Source organism: Dipodomys spectabilis, unplaced genomic scaffold (genome assembly GCF_019054845.1).
Source record: "Dipodomys spectabilis isolate Male_0828 unplaced genomic scaffold, ASM1905484v1 ptg000095l, whole genome shotgun sequence".
Taxonomy (NCBI): domain Eukaryota; kingdom Metazoa; phylum Chordata; class Mammalia; order Rodentia; family Heteromyidae; genus Dipodomys; species Dipodomys spectabilis.
The window spans coordinates 25,669,766-25,696,863 of record NW_024870772.1 but is presented as its reverse complement, the minus strand read 5'-3'; the positions used below and the strand labels follow the sequence as shown (position 1 = coordinate 25,696,863).

Sequence of the window (27,098 nt, the reverse complement as noted above, 5' to 3'; positions counted from 1 at the left end):
AAATGAAAAAACCAAAACAAAACAAAGCTAAGAAGTGTTGATGGTCTAGTGCAGTATGAACTCTCAGCAAGGACTGTGTCTTAGAACAAGTTCTGTTGTACCTGGACCTTCCCTCAGTGCAAGAACCCTAGCCACCAGAGGTCCTTCCTCTCCCCTTCCTCCATCCTTCCTGGTCACCTCTAATCCTCAGTGCCATTTCCACCTCCTGGTCCAAGGTTGGAGCTGAGTCTTTGGAATGACCCCCATTCACTCTTTTCTCTTTCCTTCTATGGACTTCAGGATGACCACAAACTGAGCAGTAAGGAATTGGAACAGAAATTTGGCACTGACATCATCAGGGTAAGTCATCAGGGTCATGCAGAGAGAAAGCTGTATGTGGGGGAATCAAGGCACTGTTACTAGGGGTAACCTAGGCCACACCTATGAAACTGCCATCATCTGCCAGCCTAGATCCTGAGATGGGTGAGTGGACCTGCCTGCTGGTATACCTACACTGAGGCCCTGGCCAGGCTTCTTCGCTGGGTTGGATGTTTAGGATACATAGTCCTTTGCCTGTGAGTATAGAGGAGCTGTGAAATCCCCTTAAAACTATGGGCTGCCTCTGTATGTGTATGTGTGCCAGTCCTGGAGCTTGAACATGGGACTCTCACTTTTTGCTCAAAGCTGTTGGTCACTCCATATCTAGCCTTATTTTGCTGATTGGAGATAAGCGTCTTATAGACATTCCTACCCAGGTGAACTTCAAACTATGGTTCTCAGATCTCAGCCTCATAGCCAGGATTATGGGTCTGAGCCACCAGCAACTGGCCAGAGGTTCCTTTGTAATGCCTGTTTCCAGGAAGTGTAGTGGTATATAGGACCTTTACTATCAGAAATTGAGGAGGCCTGTATTAGGTGCCTTATAATGTCTAAATAATTGCATGTGCTGTGTAAATAGTGCTGGATTGTTTAGTGGTAATTGAATTTGAACAGGTTTAGCACAGATACAATCATTGTAGGCTTAACTACATTTTCCATCCAAGGTCAGTGGAAGGTGTGGATGTGGAAAGCCAACTGTGCTATTAGTAATGTCTCTGAAATAACCTTGTGGAAATATGCAACAGTTATTGAAAAAGAAAAGTTTGGGGTTCTGGAATAGGAATGGTAAATGGACAGCGATGGGACTAAGTTGGTGAGTCAGAATCCAGTTACACAACACATATTCATCACTACTGCAGAAAAAATTAGATCCTAGAGCAAGTAGTCAGAGTACTTAAGTAGCTTAAAATTAGGAAGAAAGGGTTTTATATTCTTTAAAAGAAATAGTTTAAACCTGGAATAGTAGTATATGCCTATAATCCCAGAGTAAGGAGGATTGGGGATTTTAGGCCAGCAAGAGTTACATAGTGAGACCATCTCAAGAAGCAGAACAGAACAAAAACAAGAAAAAGATTTTAAAAAAGAAAAAGAAAATACGTTAACTGTCTGTGTGGGAAAACCCATAAACATACAGGGTATCAGAATGGTGGTACTTTTATGCCCTCATGAACGTCACACTTATCAGGGAAAGGACTGCTCATATGAGTCTCAGAACTCAGCTGTATAACTTATGATGAATAAGAACTTACAACTTAGGGCAGATATATAGAATAGCAGGAAAGTAGCAGACTAACAATGAAAAGCTAGCCCATGAGATACACAGAGTTTCAGAATAAATAATATTTTCTAGATAGTTACTACATTGTCCTTAACACTGGTGACTAGATTCTTTATTTCAAATCCTCCTTAGCCAAATGACTCCCAAATCCAAATAAATCTCTAGGTCAGGAAATTCTACACAGAGTGTGGTACAGTAGCTTTGGGGTCAGTCAGCCAGCTAAGTTCTAGGGCCACCATATACCAGTCAAGTGATGTTGCGGAGATTACCTCAATGATGTGTGCCTCAAATCCCATGTTTGGGAATGAAGATAATGAAGGTTTCTTCCTCAGAAGGTTGTTCTGGAGAGTTGGTGTATGGAGAGCACTGCTTGGCTGATATTAAACTTTAAGTATTCTTTCATAAAAGGTGGGAGGGCAGGATGGGGGGAGAAGTTGATCAATGGACACTATTCAGGTGTGCTAGTGTATAGTTGGATGGCTATAGATGTACTCTGTATCTCAAAAAGCTAGAGGGAAAGTTTTTGTCATAAAGAAATGATAAATTATAGCCAGGCACCCGTGTTGGTTCATACCTGTAATCCTAGTTATTTAGAAGGTTGACATCTAAGTATTGCAGTTCCAAGCCAGTGTAGGCAGTCAAATCCCAGGGGCTCTTATCTCCAATTAATCAGTGAAAAGTTGGAAATGGAAGTGTGGTAGAGCACTAGAATTGGTCAAAAAGTAAGAGTGAGAAGCTAGCGTTCAAGCCCCAGTATTAGCAGAGTGGTGGGGAATGGGGGGAGGGAGGGAGGGAGGAGGGCAGGCAGGCACTGGTGGTTCACACCTGTAGTCCTAGCTACTCAGGAGGCTGAGAATTGAGTATCAAGGTTCAAAACCAGCCCAGGCAGGAAAGTCTGTGAGACTCGTATCTCTAACCACCAAAAAGCCATTAATGGAGCTGTGGTTCAATTAGTAGAGTACTAGCCTCGAGCAAAAAAGCTCAGGGACAGGGACAGTGTCTAGGCCCTGAGTTCAAGCCCCAGGAACAGCAAAAAAGAGAAAAGAAAGAAATGATGAATACTTAAGAAGATAGACATATAATAACTTGATTTAAATGTCAGAGAATGTGTATGCATCAAAACATCACACAATACCTATTAATAAAAATAAAATTATCCTTTCTAAAAATGTAAGAAGTTGGAAGGATGAGGCAACCTTCTTTCACTTTTCCCAGAGCTATCTTGCATGTATCAGCACCTAACAATAACCTGCAGAAACATGAAGCCCAACTTCTGAGAAAGGAATGATATCTAACTCTCATTGTGCCTGTGTTTCTTTCAGGGCCTCTCTAGTGTCAGAGCTGCAGAACTCCTGGCTCGAGATGGTCCTAATACTCTCAGTCCTCCTAAGCAAACTCCAGAGATCATCAAGTTCCTCAAGCAGATGGTGGGGGGCTTTTCCATCCTTCTATGGATAGGTGCCATCTTGTGCTGGATTGCATATGGGATTCAATCTCTTAATAATGCTGCATCCCTAGACAATGTAAGCCACCTTCCTGGTTGTGTTCGGTAATAAAGAGAAATGGAAGCATAAAGCAAAGCCATCCATGGCCACAGGGTTGGACTGTAATAGTTGAGAAATTTCTTCCAATTGTAAAATAGATGATACTTGACTTTCCAGCATGGCAGAAGCCAAGCGCAGGTGGTTCATACTTGTAATTCTAGATAATCAAGAGCCTGAGTTCTAAGGATCATGGTTCAGAGCTAGCCCAGGCAGGAAGGTCTGGGAGGTTTGTATCTCTAATTAACCATCCCAAAGCCAGAAGTGGAGCTGTGGCTCAAGTGGTAAAGCTCCAGCCTTGAGCCAAAGACCTAAGAGACAGCACACAGTCCCTGAGTTGAAGACCCAGCACTGGCACAAAAAAATCCAATGTGCCAGAGACAATATGACTATGAATTTTAAATAGAGACAAAATGTCTTGAGTCCCTGGAGGAGTGGGATCTATATCCCCAGGAAGTATCTTGAGGCATTCTCCTTAGAGCTAATCTCTCTTTGTCATGCCTGTGGAGAAATATGTGTCAGACCCACAAACTGAATTGGCAAACATTGTGCTAAGAGAAAGAAGCCTAATGGCAAAGGCTAATGAGATGTCCAGACAGGCTCATGGCAGTACAGCAAGATTGGGGACAGGAGCAGAGAATATTGCCAGGGGACATGGTGGACCAGAAGTTCTCCAGATTTCAGATTTTTGGGGCAGGTGTTGGATTCTTTACATTATGCATAATGAAATATCTTGGGCATGACACCCGAAGATAAACAACATCTGCTTATTACATACCTTATTCACATACCTTCAGAGTAACTTTTTATCATATTTTTGGTGTGCCTGTATTTTGACTATGATCCATCATATGTGGTCAGGTGTAGAATTTTCCACTCTGGTGTTACATTGGTACTCAAAAAAGTTTCAGAATTAGGGAACATTTAAAATTTTGGAGTTCCAGATTAAAGATACTCAACTTGGACCTATTTTTCTGACTGCCTCTCCTCCTTACCCAGGTATACTTGGGCGCCATACTTGTTCTGGTTGTTATTTTGACGGGGATCTTTGCTTATTACCAAGAAGCCAAAAGCACCAACATCATGGCCAGCTTTAGTAAGATGATTCCCCAGGTAAGTACCAGCCATCTTTCCTCTAGTCTCTGGATGATTTCCCAGTGAGGAGACAGTCCTAATCCCATTCTTCTATCTGGGACATCATGGGCTCTAACTCTCAGTTCTTCGCTGGGTTTTGAGATGAAGGAAAATGCTTTCTCAAAAGTAAGAAAAATAGGGAAATATATTAGGTATTATACACACCTTCTGGATCATTTAGATAGTCATTCAAGTGATTCCAGAATATTCCTTCACTGGAAACCAAGAAGATTCATATATACTTTCTTGTCATCTGTGATTACTTTTTGTTATCTGTGATTGCTTTTGCTTCCAGAATACGTTGTACCAAAATGATCTTTGAGGGGTTCCCACTTTCCATCCAGGGACCTCTTTTAAGAGTCTACAGCAGGGCTGGGAAGGTGGCTCAGTGGTAGAGCACTTGCCCTCCATGCTCGAGGCCCTGGGTTCGATTCCTCAGCACCACATAAGAAAAAAAAGCCGGAAGTGGCACTGTGGCTCATGGTAGAGTGCTAGCCTTGAGCTGAAGAGCTGAGGGACAGCGCCCAGGCCCAGAGTTCAGGCCCCACGACCGGACCAAAAAAAAAGAGTCTACAGCAAAGAAATCACCCTAGCCCTGGCCTAGAAAAGTTTCCAGCCAGAGAAGAAGATTCTAGTAGATGTGACTCCTCCCTGCATACTGAAGTATAGAAAACCCCATCTCAAAAAGATTGTTAACCCCTTGGCATTCTTCCTTGACATCCAGTAGAGGGGTTCACTCTAAAATTATCTCCCTTTCTGGGAGGCCCAGTGTTTTCCCTTGACCAAATCAGTCCAACAGCATCCTTTTCTGGCTTCAAGTGCAAAACTAAAGAAGAAAATTAGTTCTTCCAGTCTTTAGGCCCTAAGAAACACTATTCAGTTTCACCGGGGTGATCCCATTCTGATAACAGTAGATTCCAGACCTCCTATCCTAGGCTGCAGGAAGATGTGAGCTGAGGTGGGGTTGGAGGTGGGAGATGTTTTCACAGGACCTAACTGACCCGTCCTTTTCTTCTCCAGCAAGCTCTCGTCATCCGTGATTCAGAAAAGAAGATAATCCCTGCAGAGCAACTGGTGGTGGGAGACATAGTAGAGATTAAAGGAGGAGACCAGATCCCTGCAGACATCAGGCTGCTGGCTTCCCAAGGGTGTAAGGTGAGTCCTGAGGATCCTGCCTGGAGCCGGCAGGCACTCTGTTGTTTCCTGATCTTGGTAGAGGAGGCAGAGAATAAGGTGCTTAATCTTGAATTGTTTTTGTGTTTTCAAATTTTCTTCCAGGTAGACAATTCTTCTCTGACTGGAGAATCTGAGCCCCAGTCTCGTTCAACTGAATTCACTCATGAAAACCCTCTGGAAACAAAGAACATTGCCTTCTATTCCACAACCTGTTTGGAAGGTACAGCCAACTGGGACAGCTCTCAGGGACACAGGGCCCCACCTATGTTTCCCTCCCTCTTGGATCTGATGTTTTTTGTCCCCCCCCCCCTTGTTCCAAAGCTTTTCCCAGAGCACACACAGAGGTGAGGGCCTTGGGGACTAACACTGGCCTTTGCTATAACCTGTGTTAACCCCTCCAGTAAACCATCAGAGAGGACTGTGACCAGGACCCCTGTAGTAAACTGTCTACTTCCCCTGTAGGCACAGCAACGGGCATGGTCATCAACACGGGGGACCGCACCATCATTGGTCGCATAGCCTCCTTGGCGTCAGGTGTTGGGAATGAGAAGACGCCCATTGCCATTGAGATCGAGCACTTTGTTCATATTGTGGCCGGAGTGGCTGTCTCCATCGGCATTATTTTCTTCATCATCGCAGTGTCCATGAAGTACTATGTCCTGGACTCCATCATCTTCCTCATTGGCATCATTGTGGCCAATGTGCCTGAAGGCCTCCTGGCCACTGTTACTGTGAGTCCATGCTGCGAGGTCACCTGCACTCTTGCCCTCTTGGCACCCAACTGCTGTTTGGGGATGCCCCCCATGTGTAAGCCCAAAGCTCCCCCACCAGGATATAGTGATATAGTCTCCCCACCATAGACTGTTTGCAAAAGGAATTGTAATGTTTGGGTGTAGGGGGGAGGTACCAGTAGTAGGGCTTGAACTCAGGGTCTGGGCACTGTCCCTTAGCTGATGCTGTACTGCTTGAGCCACACCTTCAGTTCCTGCTTTACAGTGAGTAATTAGAGATAAGAGTCTCACAGCCTTTCCTGTAGTAGCTAGTTTTGAACTGTGATCCTTAGATCTCAGCCTCCTGAGTAGCTCAGATTACAGGCATGAGCTACCAGCAATATTTTTCATATTTGACTGCATTGTCCTTGAAAACTTTATATTTTCACATCTGCATACAATACGCATAGATGACTTGAGCCACTATTTACAAACTTTTCTGGAAGTCTTATGTCTTCCCCATATTTCTTGTAAATCAACAACTTACTTGGCAATTTCTATAACTTGAGAACTGAGGCACATTGTTTGCCATTTTTCTGGGCCTTCTCTCAGACTAAAAAAAGAAAAAAATCCATTTTTTTTTCTGTAAAGGAATTAAATTGTCCCTTCCCTGCCCTCAGATTCAGTCTTGGTTGTCTTTTTTTGTTAAGGTCCACCTAGTTGGGATCTCAGAATAAAAGCTTGTCTGTATCTCTGCTGAGGAGGCCCATGAGAGTCATCTCATTTATATTATATACCTATACAACGAGTGGCTCACTGTTATCCTAGCCAAGGACAGGTGATTACTGTTATTACTATTACTAATAGTCATATTTAAGCTCCAAATATCTTGTGGCTCCAGGAGATAGTACTTGAAGGAAATTGAAGCTGAAAGAATGCTTTGAGATCTGGTGGCTTCCAAGACTCCTTAAAGAGTTCTTACAATGAAACAGAGACCTGGGAATATGGCTCAGTAAGAGCTTACCCAACAAATCCAAGGCTGTGGGTTCCATGCCTATATCATGAAAATAAAAGAAAGAGTTAGGGTGTGCATGTGAATGCATGCACTGGTACTGGGAGTTGGACTCAGGGCCTGGGTGCTGTTCCATTCAAGGCTGGAATTCTACCATTTGAGCACAACGTTTGGCTTTTTGCTATTAATTAAAGAGTCTCACCTACTTTTCTATCCCAGCTGACTTGGAACCACAGTCCCCAGATCTCACCCTCCTGAGTTGCTAGAATTACATGTGTGAGCCAGCAGTACCCAGAATATATAGTTCTTAAAATGAAACCTAGAACCATTGGTCAGTGGCTCGGTAGCAGAGCCCTGACCTAATAAGTGTGTAGCTCTAGGTCCCATCTGTAGTATCATTTTTAAAAAGAAAAGGTAAAATAAAGCACTTTCTTGTTTTCCAGAAGCTTCATGGGCATGATTGGGGACAATCTCTTTTGCCCATATTAGTCCAGGTCTCTCCCATATTCATGCTCATGAGTGGCCTGCTACCTTTTCTTTTTGGTCCAGGGCTTGGGACAGAACTCAGGACCTGGTGCATACTAGGCAAATGCTATGACACAGCTCTACACCTAGTCTTCCAAGCCCGTCTTTGCCACCCATAAACTGTTCCAGATTATTTCCTTCAACAATAAAAAGAGAAGAAAAGTATTCTAAAAAATTGTTGCTTATAGGGCTTTTGACAACTCTAAGTCACTCTATCAGCCTTGCTTTACCTCTAGCCTATAACTCTAGTCTAAAACTATTCTACTTTCTCCTAAAACTCAATCCCAGCTAACCTCAGCAATTTTTTACTTTTTTTTTTTGCCAGTCCTACGTCTTGAACTCAGAGCCTGGCAACTGTCCCTAAGCTTCTTTTGCTCAAGGCTAGCACTATACCATGTGAGCCACAGCACCACTTCCAGCTTTTTCTGCTTATGTGATACTGAGAAATCAAACCCAGGATTTCATGAGTGTTAGGCAAGCACTCTACCACTAATCCACATTCCCAGCCCTAACCGTAGCCATTTCTGGACTATTGTCCAGAACAATTGTTCCCAGAGTCTCCTTCTCTCTCCTGCCAGGTGACCCTGTCACTGACAGCAAAACGGATGGCGAAGAAGAACTGTCTGGTGAAAAACTTGGAGGCGGTAGAGACCCTCGGCTCCACTTCAATCATATGCTCTGACAAGACTGGGACTCTGACTCAGAACAGGATGACTGTGGCTCATCTGTGGTTTGACAATCAGATCTTCACAGCTGACACAAGTGAAAACCAGTCAAGTGAGTTTTGGGGCTTAAAGCTGGGGACTAAGTAGAGGTAACAGCTAGGACAGCACCTTGTGGGAAAGGTGGGTCTTGGGCCTAACACCCACGTCAGCCACTGTTCCTTCTCTGTGTTCCAGACCAAGCCTTTGACCAAAGCTCTGGAACCTGGGCCTCCTTATACAAAATAATAACATTATGTAACCGAGCCGAGTTCAGACCAGGACAAGAGAATGTCCCCATCATGAAGGTAATGCTGTCATTCATGGACACTTGATCTTAAGTCATATCCAATATGAGGTAGCTCTGTTGAATTTGAGTGCTTGATTTAATCTCTCTACCTGTGTAAAATTTGCACTGGTGACAGCAAATCAGAAAGTTTTCTTCATTCTAGCTAGCCTCAAGAAATCATTAAGATGATTAGAAGATCTCAGAACATTGATCCTTTTCAAAATTCTATCTCATTCCGTACATGCACATATCTTTAATTTGCCTTTACAAGCTAAGTGACATAAACAAAGTTTCTGTGTTATATAAATGCCTTTACTGAATAAAATATAATTGGATGAAAATAACACAACAGGTTTAATCATAGGACATAGTCTTCTCAAATAGAATATGGCAGCACATGAAATTCTTGTTTTTGTTTTGTTTTGGGTCCGGTCATGGGGCCTGAACTCTGGGCCTGGGTGCTGTCCCTCAGTTCTTCAGCTCAAGGCTAGTACTCTATCACTTGAGCCACAGCACCACTTCCGGCTTTTTCTGCTTATGTGGTGCTGAGGAATCGAACCCAGGGCCTCAGGCATGCAAGGCAAGCGCTCTACCACTGAGCCACCTTCCCAGCCCCAGCAGCACATGAAATTCTGAGAGATCATGGAATATTGGAATAGAAACTCTCTCATCCTTCTTTTCTCCTCTTATTATTTCTCCTTCTGCTCCTTCCTTCTCAGCTTCTCCCTCAGCTTCTCCCTCCAGCTTCCCTCTCCCTGCCTTTCTGTCTCCTCCCTCCCTTCCTCCCTTCCCCCCTTCCTCTTGTCTCTTCTCTTACTCTTCCATCTCAGTGAATCATTGAACATGGTCTCCTAGCTTTCCCATTTGCCAGCTGTTTTCTTTACTGATTTCTTCCTCTTATATTTATATGTCTGCGTGTGTGTGCATGTGCACACGTGCGCATGTTTGTCCCCCAGCAAAGCTGTAAGTGTTCACCGGAAAGTTCCACCATGTTAGCATTCCAATAGGTTAGGCTCCCATCACATTCCATCTCTGCCCAACCTGGAACCATTCAATATCTTATCCCAGATTTCTATTCTTCTATGACATAACTATTCTACTTGCCTTCAGGCTATAGCTTTTGGAAGTCATCTTTGACTTTCTCCTTCTATCTAATAAGCCCACCAAATTCTACCATTCTTGCTTCAAAATATGCATAATTTTACTCATGTATGTGTCTGTGTCTGTGTGTCTTTGTGCGCGCGCACCAGTCTTGTGGTTTGAACTTGGGGCTTCCTGCATGTGTTTGCCTTTTTTGCTCAAAGTCAGCATTCTACCACTTGAGCCACATCTCTACTTCTAGCTTTTTGACTGGTTAATTAGAGATAAAGTCTCTTGGATTTTTCTGCTCAGGCTAGTTTTGAACTGTGATCCTCAGATAGGATTACTTGGTATGAGCCAGCAGAACCCAGCCATAATTTTACATTTCAATAATAGCTGAACCAACCTCTACCTTGGCCTCCATGATGCTGGTTTATTCCTCTCACTTTTTCATGTATCACCTCTTTTTCCTAAATACTGACTGAATCGCAAAAACTTCTGTGATGTTCTGTTTCCCATTTCTTGAGTCGAGACCTCAGCCTGCCTTTCAGGGTCCTCCAAATCACCACTTTCTTCATGTTCAGTCTCACAGGGACTCCTTCCATATCTCTCTTGGTGACATTATGGCCTGGAAGGGTTTCTTCTGCTCCTTTCTCTCCAGATTCCTCACTCATCTGATATATAACTCAGGAAACTCAGTTCTCAGAGCTCCCACATGTTTGAACATCTCTAGTGCCAGTAGATGGCACCATTGGTTTACATTCTTACAAAATCCTGGCTCAGTCACTATAGTTATATGATTGCGTTGGATCTTCAAGTAGGTGATAAGCTTAATCAGGTCCATATGCTAAAGGTATATTCGTTCATTAAGAATAATCACAAAACCAGCCAGGTGCCGGTGGCTCGTGCCTATAATCCTAGCTACTCGGGAGACTGAGATTTGAGGATTACTGTTCAAAGCCGCCCAGAGACTCTGTTCGCTAATAAACTACCAGAAAACTGGAAGTGGTGCTGTGGCTCAAGTGACAGAGTGCTCGCCTTGCGCTGAAGAGCTGAGGGACAGCACCTCGGCCCAGAGTTCAAGCCCCACAGCCAACCAAAATGAAAGAAAAAAAAAGAATAATCACAAAACCAGGAACCAATTGGTCACTCCTGTAAGCCTAGCTACTGAGGAGGCTGAGATCTGAGATCACAGTTCAAAGCCAGACTGGCCAAGGAAGTCCAGTGAGTCTCTAGGCTAGAAGTAGAGCTGTGGCGCACTCAAGTGGTAGAGTGCTAGCTTTGAACAAAAAAGGCTCAAAGACAGTATCCAGGCCCTGAGTTCAAGCCCCAAGACCAGAATTAATAATCATAATCATAATCACAAGATAGCAGATTATATGTTGCAAATATCTATCACTTTTGATTTGCAGAAAGTTGTGGTTGGAGATGCCTCAGAAACTGCACTTTTGAAATTCTCAGAGGTCATTTTGGGTAATGTGATGGAAATTAGGAAAAGAAATCCCAAAGTAGCTGAAATCCCTTTCAACTCCACCAACAAATTTCAGGTGAGTTTTCCTCACAACTGGCTGTCCTTGTTGTCACTCGATTGATATTTCTACTGCATTTATCCATAGTTAATCTATATTTGTGTGTGTGTGTGTGTGTGTGTGTGTGTGTGTGTGTGTGTGTGCGTGTGCATGCCAGTAGTGGATCTTGAGATCAGGGCCTAAGGACTGTCTCTATCCTATTTTCCTCAAGGCTGGCGCTCTGTCTCTTGAGCCACACTTCTATTTCTGGCTTTTTTATGGTTAATTGGAGATAAGAGTCTCACAGACTTTCTTACTTGGACTGGCTTCAAACTGTAATTATCAGATCTCAGCCTTCTGAGTAGCTAGAATTGTGGGCATGAACCACCAGCACCTGGCATGGTTAATCCATATTTTGGATGATACCTGGCTTCAAAAGTAATTCTTGGGTACAAAGTGTAAGCATCTAATTAATCCAGGTCAAGATTCCACTGTTGTTTCCTTGCTCTCCCTAAAGTAGGGTAGAGAAGACGATAAAGTTAAAGTATGTCAGAACCTGCTGCTCGTATTAAGAATTTATATTACATATTGCACATACATGCATACACACATTCACACACTCCCAGTACTTTCTTACATACATGCACACACACACACACACACACACACACACACACACACAGCACCATCACCACTAGATAACTTTGCAAAAGTGAGGGGTCATGGTCACATCAAAAAGGTTAAATGACAGGTAGAGGAAGTAGGAAAAATCAACATTGATTATTAAATGAAAATATAGTTGACCTCTGTACTCTCAAATTCCACATCTGTAGATTCAGCCAACCATGGATCAAAACAATATTTGGAAACAAAATAATCGTATCTGTACTAGACCGTGCAGACTTTTTTCCTTGTCACCAGTCCCTACGATAAGGTAGAACAACTTTCCTTAGCACTGACATTAGCTAATAGAAATCATCTCAATGTGTTTGAAAGATCATTTAATGTAACTTGAGCATCTGAGGGTTTTGATATCCTTGAGTTTCTAGAGCCATTCCCCTGAGGATATTGAAGACTGGCTGTATCATAAATAATCAAGTACTATACATACCTTATCTCATTCAATCCTCACAAGTTGATAAGGTACAACTAATGAATCCCAGAAGAAACAGATTCTTAGAAAGCATTCATGAGACCATAGTCCCACAGCATCTAAGTGGCACAACCAGTTTTCACAAGTAAGACTTTACTGACTGTGTATTTTCAACTATCCAGAAGCAAAACAAGTTCAGGCTGATGATGTGAGAAAGACTTGTTCTTGAGGAAGACAACATTCTTTACTGGTAAATCAAGTTGTCTTCCACTTCCCACACATACAAACTCTAACAGATTTTCTCATTTATCTTTTTGTTGTTGTTTTTCCTTTTGTATTTTTTTAGATAGTCTCACAATGTAATCCAGGCTGGATCCTGGAAGCTTTCATTTGTTGATCATAGACTAGCTACCACTCTAAACAGATTGACTCATGAAATATTTTAAATATGGCAAATTGGAAAATTAGGACAATGCTTTATAAAGTTTTTGTTGTCATTTATACCAGTAATGGAGCTTAAACTCAGGACCTGGAACCTGTCCTTTAGCTTTTTCCACTCGAGGCTGGTGTTCTACCTCTTAAGCCACAGTTCTACTCTGGCCTTTTGGGTGGTTAGTTGAAGATAAAAGTGTCACAGACTGCCGGGGGCCAGTGGCTCACGCCTATAATCCTAGCTACTCAGGAGGCTGAGATCTGAGCATCACGGTTCAAAGCCAGCCTGGGCAGGAAAGTCCGTGAGACTCCAATAAAACCACTAGAAAACCGGAAGTGGCACTGTGGCTCAAGCGGTAGAGTGCTTGCCTTGAGCTGAAGAGCGCAGGGACAGCGCCCAAGCCTAGAGTTCAAGCCCCATGACTGACCAAAAGAAAAAAAAAGTGTCACAGACTTTCTTGCAAGCCAAATTGGAACTGTGATGCTCACATCTCAGCTTCATGAGTAGCTAGAATTACAGACATGAGCCACTGACACGCATATAGGCATGAGCCACCAGCACTCAGCAAATAAAATTTTACATAAGGCTGAATGTACTGCAATTCAAAGAACAGGACTGGGATATGGCTTAAATGCTACAGTTTCCAAAAGCTTCCTGAAAGCCTTTTGCGTTCTTAGAAGAACTGTTGGTATATAATAAGGGTTCTGTAAAATCTAACTACTTTATTTTTTACTTAGTTTTTTTTTTTTGCCTCCTCCCCCCACCGGATTATTTTCTTAGAATTATTCTAGAAGTAAAATTGCCGGGTCAAGTGTGTTCATGCTAAACTTGTGCCCCCTGCTGCTTTGCTGTCCTCTTAAAAATCTATAGATGTTCTGTCCTTTTCCTTACATCTCTGCCTTTTTTTTTTTCTGTCTATTTAGTAACACTGGATTGACCCTGAGGCAAAGAAGCATAGGAATTCCTGCTTCCCTCAAACTTGCTCAGGTCTAAAATATGGAGGCTTATCACAGAGAGGGAGAGACGAGACTCAGAAGCATACTGACTTACAGTTCTCACTGTACCCCTACACACTCCCTAGAAGAGTTTATCTGACCTTCTTACAGTAGCCAGGGTTTTCTCTTTTTCTTTTCTTAATACAAGCTCTACTTAGTGTGGATTCCAACTCAGTGGGCCCTCTGGGCTAGCCAGGTCTAGCTGTCAGCATATTAATTGGCCATAAAATCTTTTTTTTTAATAGGTCATGCAGGGCATGGGTGGCTCATGCCTGTAATCCTAGCTACTCAGGAGGCTGAGATCTAAGAATCGATCACGGTTCAAAGCCAGCCCAGACAGGAAAGTCTGTGAGACTCTTATCTCCAATTAACCACCAGAAAACTGGAAGTAGCACTGTGGCTCAAGTGGTAGAGCACTTGCCTTGAAGTGAAGATCTCAGAGACAGTGTCCAGGCCCAGAGTTCAAAAAGATAGGTCATGCCTGTTGAGCACTGGTGGCTCATAGTTGTAATCCTAGCCTCTCAGGATGCTGAGATCTGAGGACCAAGGTTCCAAGAGAGCCAAAGAATTATAATCCAAGAGACTCATATCCAATAAACCAGCAAATAGCTGCAAGTTGAGGTATAGCTCAAATGGTAGAGCACCAACCTTGAGCAAAAAATTGCCAAGCAAGAGCAGTGAGGCCCTGAGCTCAAGCCCCATTACTGGCATTCCATTGTTCCTTCTCCTCCTCCTTTATGCTTTGAAAGCAAAGAACATATTTCCCCAGCTTGTCCTATTACTAGTTGGAAGAGCTATGCCTAACATGCTCAGTGTGTCCTCCCAGCTCTCCATCCACAAGACAGAAGACCCCAATGACAAGCGTTTCCTCATGGTGATGAAAGGGGCCCCCGAGAGGATCTTGGAGAAGTGCAGCACCATCATGATCAATGGCCAGGAGCAGCCACTGGACAAGAACACTGCCGATGCCTTCCTCATGGCCTACATGGAGCTAGGTGGCCTGGGTGAGCGTGTACTGGGTAAGTACAGTGGGAGGATGCCTGTGCTTTTCCTAGGTATGGAAGAGTAGGCCTCATGAGCTATCAGAGTAGCTGTGACATCACATAGACTATATCAAGAACAATATGAGAAGCTGTAGATATAGTTTAGTGGTACAACACTTGCCTAGCATGTGGGAGGCTCTGGGTTGGAGGCCCAGCACTGGGAAAAAGGAGGAGGAGGAAAAAGAGGAACAGGAAGATAAATAGGACAAGAGGAGGAGGGGGAAGAAGAAGACCAGGAAGGGAGAAAATAGGAAGAAGAAGAAGAAGAGGAGGACAACAAAAATATGATAACTGGATGGTAACATGTAAGAGGATAATGCTAAGCTGGGAGCCAGTGGTTCACATCTGTAATCCTAGCTACTCATGAGGCTGAGATCTGAAGACCAACTTTCAAAGCCAGCCCAGGTAACAAAATCCATGAGACTCTTATCTTGGATTAGCCACAGAAAAAGCCAGAAGTAGAGCTGTGGCTTAAGTGGTAGAGTACTAGCCTTGAGCAAAAAAGCTGAGGGACAGTGCCCAGGCTCTGAGTTCAAGCCCTAGCACAGGCACACACACAAAGAGGATGTTATATGCTGGCACTGAGGAGAACTGAGTTGCTTCTAGGCAACCAAAATCATACTTTATAGAAAGAGTCACATCTGAAATCTGGCCTTAAAGGGAGATGGAGGAATATGTCCAAATAGAGGAACCACGAAGGCAAAGCAAAGGGATGGAACTAATGCACACAGGTTGAAGCAAGCAGTCCATGGTGCTACAGGGTAGATGAGCTGGCGCTAGGGTGGGCAGCAGGGCCAGAGAAGTAGATTGGAGGTTGTGCTTTGGAGGCCTGGAATATGTGTTGAGGAATTTGGGCTTCATCTTGCAGTCAATGGAGAACACTGAAGACTTTGCAACAGGGATGAACTGGCCAGGGTTAGCCATCGTGTTTGCTAAGGAGAGTGCTTGGTGGCAGCAGGGAGGGGAGAGATGCTAGTTTCAACAGGTCATTGCCCTTATTCAACTAAAACAAGTTTGAAATTTGATGCGAGGTGCAATGCAAAAGTGGTGTCTGGAGAAAGAAGCTTCATAAAGGCAGAATGGGTGAGACTTAGCAGTTACTTAGAGGGTAAAAGTGACTTTAAAAATGACAGTAAGTTCAGTGCTGGTGGCTCATGCCTATAATTCTAGCTACTCAGGAAACTGAGATCTGATGAGCATGGTTCAAAGCTAACCCAGACAGAAAAGTCCATGAGACTCTTCTCTTCAACTAACCAGCAAAAAATACAGAAGTAGAGGTATGTTTCAAGTACAGCATGAGTGTAGAGCAAAAAAGCTGAAAGAGGGAATCTTGGCCCCCAGTTCAAGCCCCAATATTGGCAAATACACAAACACACACCAAAAAAATTTACACCTCCAATTTTATGAGTAGGAAAAAGTAATCCCAGAAACTGAGACAGAGCATGTTAGAGACAGAAGCAGTGTTAGAAATACTGTCACTACGGGCTGGGAAGTTGGCTCAGTGGTAGAGTGCTTGCCGTGCATGCCTGAGGCCCTGAGTTCCATTCCTCAGCACCACATAAGCAGAAAAAAGCTAGAAGTGGCGCTGTGGCTCAAGTGGTAGGGCGCTAGCCTTGAACTGAAGAGCTGAGGGACAGCACCCAGGCCCGTAGTTCAGGCCCCAAGACCAACAAAAAAAAAAAAAAAGAAAGAAAAAGAAAAGAAAAGAAAGAAATACTGTCACTGGAATAATCTCTGAGGAGATCATCTGTTCCACTGCTGACTGTAGGGCACCTGGTCAAAATTACAGAATAATGAATTCAAGGGAACTGTTCATGGTTAATAATAAGGCTTATTAAACACCATGAAAGTGCTTGCCAGTAGACATGGAATCTGTGGAATGTCTGTTGCTATAGGATATCTGAGTTTCTAATGCAGATAAAATGTACAAATGAGATCCTAATATCTCAAGCACAGCTATAGTAATACACAGAACCTGCTAACCTCTTTTTCAACACATGATTGGCCTGCATCTGACCAGTTGCTCCGGAAACCTCCTGTTTGGCCTCTTGCAGTCTGCTTTACTCAAATGTGAAAAACAGCAAAACGTGCTGAGAATTAATTTGATATCAAAGCTGATAAGAAAATCATGATGGGGAGGTCCTACCAGACACAGGAATGGAAGTACAATCTCCAATTGAAATGTCGATGGCTTAGAGACAAGGATGTTCTACCACATTCCTCGTGACTTTTCTGCTGTGCTTATCTTTCTTCGGGATTGGGCTTTGTACCACTCCCCACAGCTCCTTAGATACTCCTCTATTTTATACAATATCATTTTGTACAAACCAGCATGTGCTAGTTTCTCTGCCTGAAATAATCCTTCCTTCCCTTCTTGCCACAGAAAACATCCACATCATCTTTTGACTCTCTTCATAAGTGAAGGTCTCTCTACTCTACGATGTTTTATTATACTTTACCTCTTCAGTTCTTTCTCCCACAATAACATAGACATTCTCAGAAGTAAAGGATATCTCATTTGTTCTAGTGTAACACTTGCCTAGAACATAACATAGGACCTAATGAATATACAATACACATCTGTTTGGGGTGAAATCCATCTTTCCTTTTAAAAAGTGCATTGTGGAGCAAGGTGCTGGTGGCTCACACCTATAATCCTAGCTGCTCAGGCAACTGAGATCCGAAGATCGTGGCTCAGAGCCAGCCCAGGCAAAGACCATGGGACTTTTTATCTCCAATTAACCACACACACACACACACACACACACACACACACACACACACACACACACACACACACACACACACACACATACCACAGCATAGCACAATATGGAGCTGTGGCTCAAATGGTAGGGTGCTCTCCTTGAGCAATAAAAAAGCACAGGGACAGCACCTAAGTCCTGAGTTCAAGCCCTGTACCGACAGCAAAAAAAGAAAAAGTGCATTGTGGAATTGAAAGAATTAAATCAATTTGGTTCTATTCTATTGTACTCTATTCTATTGGCTCTAATGTATTGTTAAAATTGAAAATGACTATCTGGGCGTTAGAGGTTCATGCTTGTAGTCCTAGCTACTCAGGAAGCTGAGATATGAGAGTTGGTGTTCAAAGCCGGCTTGGACAATGAGACTCTTAACTCCGACTGACCACCAAAAAGCCAGAAGTGGAACTATGGCTTGAATGATATTGCACTAGCCTTTAATAGACAGTGCCCAGGTCCTGAATTCAAGCCCCAGTACTGGCATAAACACACATACATACACACACACACACACACACACACACACACACACACACACACACACACACACACATAGTAAATTAGTTTTAAAAAGTGTATCAACTTGTCCTCCTTTTCCTTTCATTTTATTTTTAAATTATTTATTTGCTTACTTATTTCTTTAGATTGGTGCTAGGAATCAAAACTAGGGCCTGTTATTTGTTAAACATGTGCTCTACCACTGTGCTAAACCTCTAACTCCCCTTTGCTTTTGTCATTTCTTATCCTAATTTCCTTAGTTCCAAAATCCATGCCTCTTTACAGGTTTCTGTCATCTCTACCTGCCAGAAGATGTGTTTCCAGAAACCTACTCATTTGACGTAGACACCGTGAACTTTCCCACTTCCAATCTATGTTTTGTGGGGCTCTTGTCAATGATTGACCCCCCTCGATCCACTGTGCCAGATGCAGTTGCCAAATGTCGGAGTGCAGGGATCAAGGTGAGAGTGACTATCCTGCTTAGGGAGCCTCTTGTACATGTCACACCCCTCCCTCCTTAAAGTCATGTGTCATAGGAAATGGTCAGTACTTAGGGCTCTAAAATCCATTTGCCCTTATGATATTGAAACCATAATACAAATTCCATCAATCATGTTAATATCAAGACTGTTAAAGCAACCTTACAAACAGACACCTAGAGACTTTTGTTTAACTAACAAAATGTCATCAAAGTGGAAAGTTTTCCTTGAATGTCCAAGAAGGGAATGCAAAATAACATTAAGTGTGGGCTGAGAAGGTGGCTCAGTGGTAGAGTGCTTGGCTTGCATGCACAAGGCCCTGGGTTCGATTCCTCAGCACCACATAAGCAGAAAAAGCCAGAGTGGCTCTGTAGCTCAAGTGGTAGAGTGCTAAGCCTTGAGCTGAAGAGCTGAGGGACAGCGCCCAGGCACCCAGGCCCAGATTTCAGGTCCCACAGCCAACAACAACAACAAAAAACCAACCAAACAACAACAAAAATAAGTGCAAGGAAAGACCCAAGGGGATCAGTGTGTTCTTCAAAGACAGTTGTATCTTCAATCTAGAATTTTCCATAAGGCAAATCATAGCAACCATAACACTATTCTACCAGATCCTCTAGAGTAGGGAATACTGAACCACAATTCCTACTTTGGCTAGCCGAGTTCCTCATTGTCCATTAGTCCCTGTTGTCTATGTTTTAGGTCATTATGGTTACAGGTGATCATCCCATCACAGCCAAAGCTATTGCCAAGAGTGTAGGGATCATCTCTGCCAACAGCGAGACAGTGGAAGACATTGCAAAACGTCGCAATATTGCTGTGGAGCAAGTTAACAAAAGGTAAATATAGAACTAACAGAGTAGAAACACAATTTCTTACCTACAGGGTCCAGTTGGATAACCAGGAATACTAAGAATCCTTTGGGTTTCATGCACCTTCCCTAGTGAGCATGATGGGTATTTATATGGGTGTTCAGTTGGCTTCATAACATATATATATATATATATATATATATATATATATTCTCTTTTTTTTGGGAGGGGGGTCCGGTCGTGGGGCCTGAACTCTGGGCTTGGGCACTGTCCCTCAGCTCTTCAGCTCAAGGCTAGTGCTCTACCACTTGAGCCACAGCGACTCTTCAGCTTTTTTCTTTTTGCTCATGTGGTGCTGAGGAATCAAACCCAGGGCCTCATGCATGCAAAGCAAGTGCTCTATCACTGAGCCACCTTCCCAGCCCCAAACATACTCTTTATAATTAGTAAAAATTGAATAGAATTTTCCTAAATAATCAATTTTTCCTTGCTTCTCCTCTTTCTTTTTTTGTTGTTGTTGGTGGTGGTCATGGGACTTGAACTCTGGGCCTGGGCACTGTTCCTCAGCTCTTCAGCTCTACCACTTGAGCCACAGCACTACTTCCAGTTTTCTGAGTGGTTTATTGGAGATAAGGGTCTCATGGAGTTTCCTACTCGGGCTGGCTTTTAACCAAGATCCTCAGATCTCAGCCTCCTGGAGTAGCTAGGATTACAGACATGAGCCATGGGCACCCGGCTTCCTCATTCTAATGGTGTCTGTCTTTTGATCCATGCAACTGTCCATCTATTATCTATTAATTTTTCAACAATAATTGAAAATTTGTTGAAAAATTGCTGTGGAATGCCAACCATTTGCCAGGCTCTTGTGCCAGACCCTGTAAATATATCAACAACTGAACAGGTGCTGCACATACCCTTGGGAAGCTTTCTATCTAGCAAGAAGAAGATAAAATCAATTGTGATATGATCAGCATAAAGAAAGAGACACAGGGGAGGAGCAGTGTAGATTGTGAGTAGTTTAAGTGAATTGAAGACATCAGAATCTCAAGTTGGAGTGACCTGCTGAATTCAGCTCTCACGTACATAGAGAGGAAGGAAAGGTCAGTGAACTCCTTTGAGTTTCCCAGGCACTTCTACATTTTAGGAACACCCAGCAATCAGGTGATAAATTATTACAAGGCAGCAAATTGCCTCTGGGCCTAGAAACAGTATCTGAAATCTGAAATCTGTAAGCACTGCTTTGTATAAATAACATCCCTAAAACAGATTGAGAGCTTGTTTGCCTTCTTATTTGTGTGTGTGTTTGTGTGCGCACGCATGTGTGTGCGCGCGTGCGTGCATGCGCGCGCACCTGTGTGTGTGTGTGTGTGTGTGTGTGTGTGTGTGTGTGTGTGTGTGTGTGTTGGTACTAGGGCTTATATCAGGGTCTGGGCTCTGTCCTTAGCTTTTTTTGCCCAAGGCTAGCACTCTACCACTGTTGCCATACCTCCACTTCTGACTTTTTGGTAGTTAAAGACTCACAGACTTTCCTACCCAAACTGGCTGTGATCCTTAGATCTTAGCTTCCTGAGCAACTAGGATTACAGGTATAAGTTACGAACACCTGTCTTTCACCCAGTTTCTTGTCATAACATTTTTTTCTTTTCCTTTGAATACATCATCTATGTTGTTTAGTTTCAAGGCTGGCATGCTCTTGAGCCACAGCTCTACTTCCCTCTTCCAACACATATTGTTCAAAGCTCCTTGTGTTCTTGCTTCTGAATTGGCCATCTTTATCTTTTCCTCAATGGTCACCCCCGTTTTGGCCGTAAGATAAAAGACAGCCTGGCTGGTTCTTGCCCTTCCAGGGATGCTAAAGCAGCTGTGGTGACCGGCATGGAGCTGAAGGACATGACTCCAGAACAGCTGGATGAACTCTTAGCCAACTATGCAGAAATTGTTTTTGCCCGGACATCCCCCCAGCAGAAGCTGATCATTGTGGAGGGCTGTCAGAGGCAGGTGCGTAGATGGCAGGAACTGGTTGGCAGGCTGGGCCATTGGGAAATGTGGAGCAGAGTTTGGGTGGGCTAATACTCTGTCTTCCTTTAAGATGCTCCCATTGCTGCACACTCCTTAGCTTTCTGCACTTTATCATGGAAACCTGGGGCTTCTGGCAGCCCTGCACTGGTCTCTGTGGTAGTGTGAATACAGAAGGATTTAAAAATATAAAGATACAAAATAAAACATTTAAAGACATAAAATGCAGTCTTCCCTTGGTGTTCACAGGGTTCCAGGAGCCTCCAAAATCCACTGATGCTTAAGTCCCAAATATAAAATAATAAAAAGGGTATTAAGAGCATGAAGCCCTGAGTTCAAGCCCTCATTCTAATACACACACATCAACATTAATAATAATAATAATAGCCAGGGACTGGTGGCTCATGCCTTTAATCTTATCTCTCAGGAGGTTAAAATCTGAGGATTAGAGTTCAAAGCCAGTCCAGGCAGAAAAGTCTACAAGACTCATCTCTGCTTACCCAGGAAAAGCTAGAATTGGAAGTGTGATTCAAATAGTAGAGCACCAGCCTTGAGAGAAAAGGCCAAGTGAGAGGTCAAGGATCCTAGTCCAAGCTCAAGTTCTGGCTAAAGTAAAATGGGGTAATGTTTGCATAGGATCTATGACTATCCAGTATACCTTAAATCGTCTCTAGGTGACTTATAAGACTTGGTATTATATAACGGCTATGTAAGTAGCTGTTATAACATTTTGCTTGGATAATAAAGAAAATGTATGTACATATTTAGTACAGATGCAGTTTTCTTATTCTAATATCTTTTGTGCCAGTGCTGGGGCTTAAACTCAGCACACTGGCACTGTCTCTTAGCTTTCTCTTTTCCACTTCAATTTTGGTGGTGCTCTATCATTTGAGGCACAACTCTACTTCTCACTTTTTGGTGGTTAATGAGAGATAAGTGTCTCATGGATTTGCCTACTTGGGCTGGTTTCAAACCTTAATCCTAAGATCTCAGCCTCCTGAGTGGCTAGGATAAGCTACCAGTGCCCAGCCATTTTCCCAATATTTTCCATCCTTAGTTGATTGACTCTGAAGACAAGGAACCCACCAATATGAAGGGCCCATTGCATAAGAAACCTCTGTTTAATTGGCATAAACTTTTTTTTCATGTAAATGCCTCTCATTCCAAGTGCTTGTTTTTGTTTCTGAGATTTTCATCCTTATCTTTTCCCAAAATGTGCCCTTCATTTTGGCTCTGATAGTCATGGAAGCCTTGAGATGAAAAGGAGACTGTGTTCTTGTCCAACCTGTGGCCTACTAAACCTGCTCTTGTTTTTCTTCACGGGGTACCCACAGGATGCCGTTGTAGCTGTTACAGGGGATGGAGTGAACGACTCTCCTGCTCTGAAGAAGGCAGACATTGGGATTGCCATGGGAATAGCAGGTTCTGATGCTGCAAAAAATGCAGCTGACATGGTCTTGTTGGATGACAATTTTGCCTCGATAGTCACAGGGGTGGAAGAAGGTAAATGAGGTCTCATGTCTTCTTGGCAATTGGGTTGCCTGCAAGACTAGAAGCAAGTTTTATAAGGAGACACATCTTGCCTAGGTCGCCTGATCTTTGACAACCTAAAGAAGACCATTGCATACACCCTGACCAAGAACATTGCTGAGCTCTGTCCCTTCTTGATCTACATTATTGTCGGGCTCCCTCTGCCCATTGGCACCATTACCATCCTGTTCATCGACCTGGGCACAGACATTGTAAGTGACCCTGAAGGAACATCCCTGGGCATAAAAAGATCATAGTTGTTACCTTCCAGGACCCTGAGATGGACAGAGTCAATGCTTCTCAAACTTCCCTACAATGGGGCTTACAGTTGTGTATTTCTACAGGCTGCCAAGTTGACACTATCCTGCTGGTCCACAGACCACACTTCAAAGCAAGGCATTTAGTCATCTGTCAAATGTTTGCAAATTAAAGCCACTTCACTCCATGGAGAATTGTTCAACAACTGAGTCTTGAGGCTGGGGATGTAGCTCTGTAAGAGAACATTTGGATTAGACTCTCCGTGCCCCCCCACCTTTCCCTGCCCCCCCCAAAAAGAGTCTTGCTGGGTGCCAGTGACTCTTATCTGTAATCCTAGCTACTTAGAAGGCTGAGATCTGAGGATCACAGTTCAAAGCCTGCCTGGGTAGGAAAGTCTGTGAGACTAACTAGCAATATGCCAGAAGTGGAGTTGTGGCTTAAGTGGTAGAGCACTAGCCTTGAGCAAGAAAGCTAAAGGACAGCACCAGGCTCTGAGTTAAGTCTCAGTACCAGCACATGCAAAAAAAGTCTTGATCCTCCAAAACAATATGCCTCCCTACTGTTGGGGAAGATGAAGTAATGATCCAAATTGTCCCTATGCCTTAGGAGGTGGGGGGAAGGGGACATGGGGTAGTGGTTAAAGTAATAACTCCATAGCCACCTCTTGTGGTCAAGAAGTACCTCCTCTAAACACAGTGTAAAGTAGTAGTTATTATGACATATAAATATAAAGCCTTGTCCTGCAATAATAGCTCGCCTAAACTACACCCTCCTATATAATTATATAATAATATATAATTTTGTGTGTGTGTGCGTACACGCACCTTTACTGGGGCTTGAACTTAGGGCCTAACTCTCTCTCTCTCTTAGCTTTCTTGGTCACAGCTAGTGCTCTACTACTTAAACCATAGCTTCTCTTATGGCATTATGTTCATAAACTGGGGATGAGTCTCGTGGACTTCTCTGTGAGTTATAGGCTTAAGCCTGTAACTCTATGTATACCCTTAAACAAAGCTCCACAAAAGTTTCCCCATCTGGGCTGGAAGGGTGGCTCAGTGGTAGAGCGCTTGCCTTGCATGCCTGAAGCCCTGGGTTCAATTCCTCAGCACCACATAAGCAAAAAGAAAAAAGCCGGAAGTGGCGCTGTGGCTCAAGTGGTAGAGTGCTAGCCTTGAGCTGAAGAGCTGAGGGACAGTGCCCAGGCCCAGAGTTCAGGCCCCATGACCGGACCCAAAAAAAAAAAAAAGTTTCCCCATCTGTCTTTGGCTTTATAGACCAAAAGGAACAAGATGAATTTATATCACAAAAAATGGTCCTGCAAATTGCTTTTCCTTCACCTGTGTGATCTGTGTCAACACAGGGATGACCCTCACATTTTGAGGAGACAACAGATGTCTTTTCTTTTGAGGGGAACTGAGATTCCCAGAGGGCAGCATCTCTGAGTTTTGGGATACAGCTGTCTACCACCATACTAGGCACACAGATTGAGTTTTAAAACTGGCTGCTCTTAAATTCCACATAGACAATGCACCCACCATGTGTTGCTTGCACTCTACATGGACCAGTTCCACCCCCCAACTCTCCCCACATACACACCAGGCCCACCCTCACTAGGCCATAGCTGTTAACTCTTCCTCTGAATAGACAACGTTATGCTTCATGGGTCCTCTCCCCCTCTAGATTCCCTCCATTGCCTTGGCCTATGAGAAAGCTGAAAGCGACATTATGAACAGGAAGCCTCGCCACAAGAAGAAGGATAGATTGGTGAACAAGAACCTTGCCATCTACTCTTACCTGCACATTGGTATGAGGAAGGTGTTCCTCCCTCTCACACCAGGGTTATCTCCAGGGAATCCACTCAAATCCCAGATACAATTAGCAAGTGTGCTTTTCCTTTGGGGGTGAAAGAAGGCAAAAAGGCCAGGCAGTTCTTTGAGGCTAGCACATATCCTAACTCCATACCTTTTACTCTTCTAGGTCTCATGCAAGCCTTGGGAGCGTTCCTGGTATATTTCACAGTCTATGCACAACAGGGATTTTGGCCCACCACTCTCATTAACCTTCGGGTACAATGGGAAATGGATGGTGTGAATGATTTGGAAGACAGCTATGGGCAGGAATGGGTGAGTTAGAAACTTTGCCACCAATACCACCTGCTCCTTCTTTCCTCTCAGTGTCCCATGTGGACTGACATTCACTGGATGGCCTTGATGAGACAGGTTTGGGTGGCTTCTCAGTTAATAGGGCTGAGGGTGGGTGGTAGGATATTCTTTGGGGACATATATTCAGTCTTTTCTAGGAATCAGCCTCATCTCTCATTTCTCTGTCCTTTAACAGACAAGGCACCAGAGGAAATATCTAGAATGGACAGGCTACACAGCCTTCTTTGTTGGCATTATGATCCAGCAAATAGCAGATCTGATCATCAGGAAAACCAGGAGGAATTCCATTTTCCAACAGGGGCTCTTCAGGTACCTCCCATGCCTGACATCAGCATCCTTCCATCCATGTCAGATGCCAGGATCTGCCAATCCACCTACCTGTGGCTACACTTGTCACCCATAAGATGTTGATTCCACCAGTAGCATGGTCTGCTGAGTCCATAATCGCAGAGCAGAAAGATTTGACCATCTGTTTTCTTTTGTATATGTTGCAGAAATAAAGTCATCTGGGTAGGAATTGCCTCTCAGATTATCATCGCCTTGATCCTCTCCTATGGCCTTGGAAGTGTTACAGCCCTGAGTTTTACCATGCTCAGGTGAGTTTGCTTTCAAAACCAAGGAAAGAGCTAGCCTCAATTCTGCCCTATAGCAGCCAAAATAAACACTAGGCTTCCCGCAGGCTCCCCATATCAAGTCTTTCCAAATAGACCAAAGGGACTCTGCTGCACGAACCTGGCTTTGGACCTCAAATTCCCAAAAAGAAAAACTGTTGTTTTTCCAAGCCTTACCACACCATCATCCTCAGCCAACAGGTTGTATCAAAGGCAGATATTGCTCCTAGCAATCACAATGCAAGTTAAATAAGAAGCTTTGCAGGTCCATGTTGTGTGAAGGTTAAGATGAAATCTCCTGCTGGTGGGCTAGGGTCTGAACTCTTTGCACAAGCCAGGGCTTACCTTCCTCTCTTCTGTTTCTAGGCCTCAATATTGGTTTGTGGCTGTACCACACGCCATCTTGATTTGGGTATATGATGAGATACGAAAGCTCTTCATCAGGCTCTATCCTGGAAGTGAGTAGTAATAATGTTGTCTTTTAAACACTAGGCTGGAAATCAAACCCAGAGCCCCATATATGCTAAGGCAAGACCCTAGCACTTCCAGATCAGCAGTATGATTGTTGAGATTCTGTGTACCTCTTCCCAAGACTCTCCATTTCTGATTTACTTTTTCCTATCCCTACAGGTTGGTGGGATAAGAACATGTATTACTGAGACCACATCATTCACCGAGTCTCCCACTGACACATTCTTGCAACTGGAGATCTCTGGACAGCATGGACATTGTCAAACTCCATACCACAGAGACTTTCATAACAGAGAAAAAAACTGTAGAAAGTATACTTAAGTTTTGTATTTAAAATTGAGATGGTACTGTTTATTTAATTTTTAACATATGTAAACTTCAATGTGAACTTCAATATGTTTATATGTATATATAGCTCATTATGTTAAACACTGGATAAGCCTAGCATCTGCTGGGATGTACATTAAGCTAATATAAGATTGCTCAGACCTCATTTCCTCATTTTTATAATAGCCCATGACCCTCTCTGAGATTTCTGTGTATCCATTGAGAACAAATATATTCATGGTCCCTTTGTTCATAAAAGGGTCTCTCTGTCCATGGCTTAGGAAGTGGAAATGACA

The 27,098-nt window shown here is 43.4% G+C and overlaps 1 protein-coding gene across 1 annotated transcript; it reads left to right on the top strand.

The window, feature by feature from the left end:
- The first annotated feature begins 3,045 nt into the window (after positions 1-3,045).
- On the top strand, positions 3,046-26,703 carry Atp12a (ATPase H+/K+ transporting non-gastric alpha2 subunit). The gene is made up of 20 exons (XM_042685566.1): positions 3,046-3,159; positions 4,177-4,290; positions 5,332-5,466; positions 5,590-5,707; positions 5,950-6,218; positions 8,313-8,511; positions 8,634-8,743; positions 11,217-11,351; positions 14,660-14,852; positions 18,422-18,597; positions 19,318-19,454; positions 21,275-21,425; positions 22,778-22,946; positions 23,031-23,185; positions 24,912-25,035; positions 25,209-25,354; positions 25,569-25,702; positions 25,888-25,989; positions 26,371-26,462; positions 26,635-26,703. Exons 1-20 carry the CDS (start codon positions 3,061-3,063, stop codon positions 26,661-26,663), a joined length of 2,787 nt encoding a protein of 928 aa, XP_042541500.1. The 5' UTR covers positions 3,046-3,060; the 3' UTR covers positions 26,664-26,703.
- Positions 26,704-27,098: the final 395 nt, after the last annotated feature.

Bases quoted from the DNA above. Each gene is read 5' to 3' on its own strand.
- Atp12a (XM_042685566.1), top strand. From the start codon at position 3,061: ATGGTGGGGGGCTTTTCCATCCTTCTATGGATAGGTGCCATCTTGTGC. The intron at 6,219-8,312 runs GTGAGTCCATGC...CTCTCCTGCCAG, and splicing joins GCCTCCTGGCCACTGTTACT to GTGACCCTGTCACTGACAGC. The intron at 8,512-8,633 runs GTGAGTTTTGGG...TCTGTGTTCCAG, and splicing joins CACAAGTGAAAACCAGTCAA to ACCAAGCCTTTGACCAAAGC.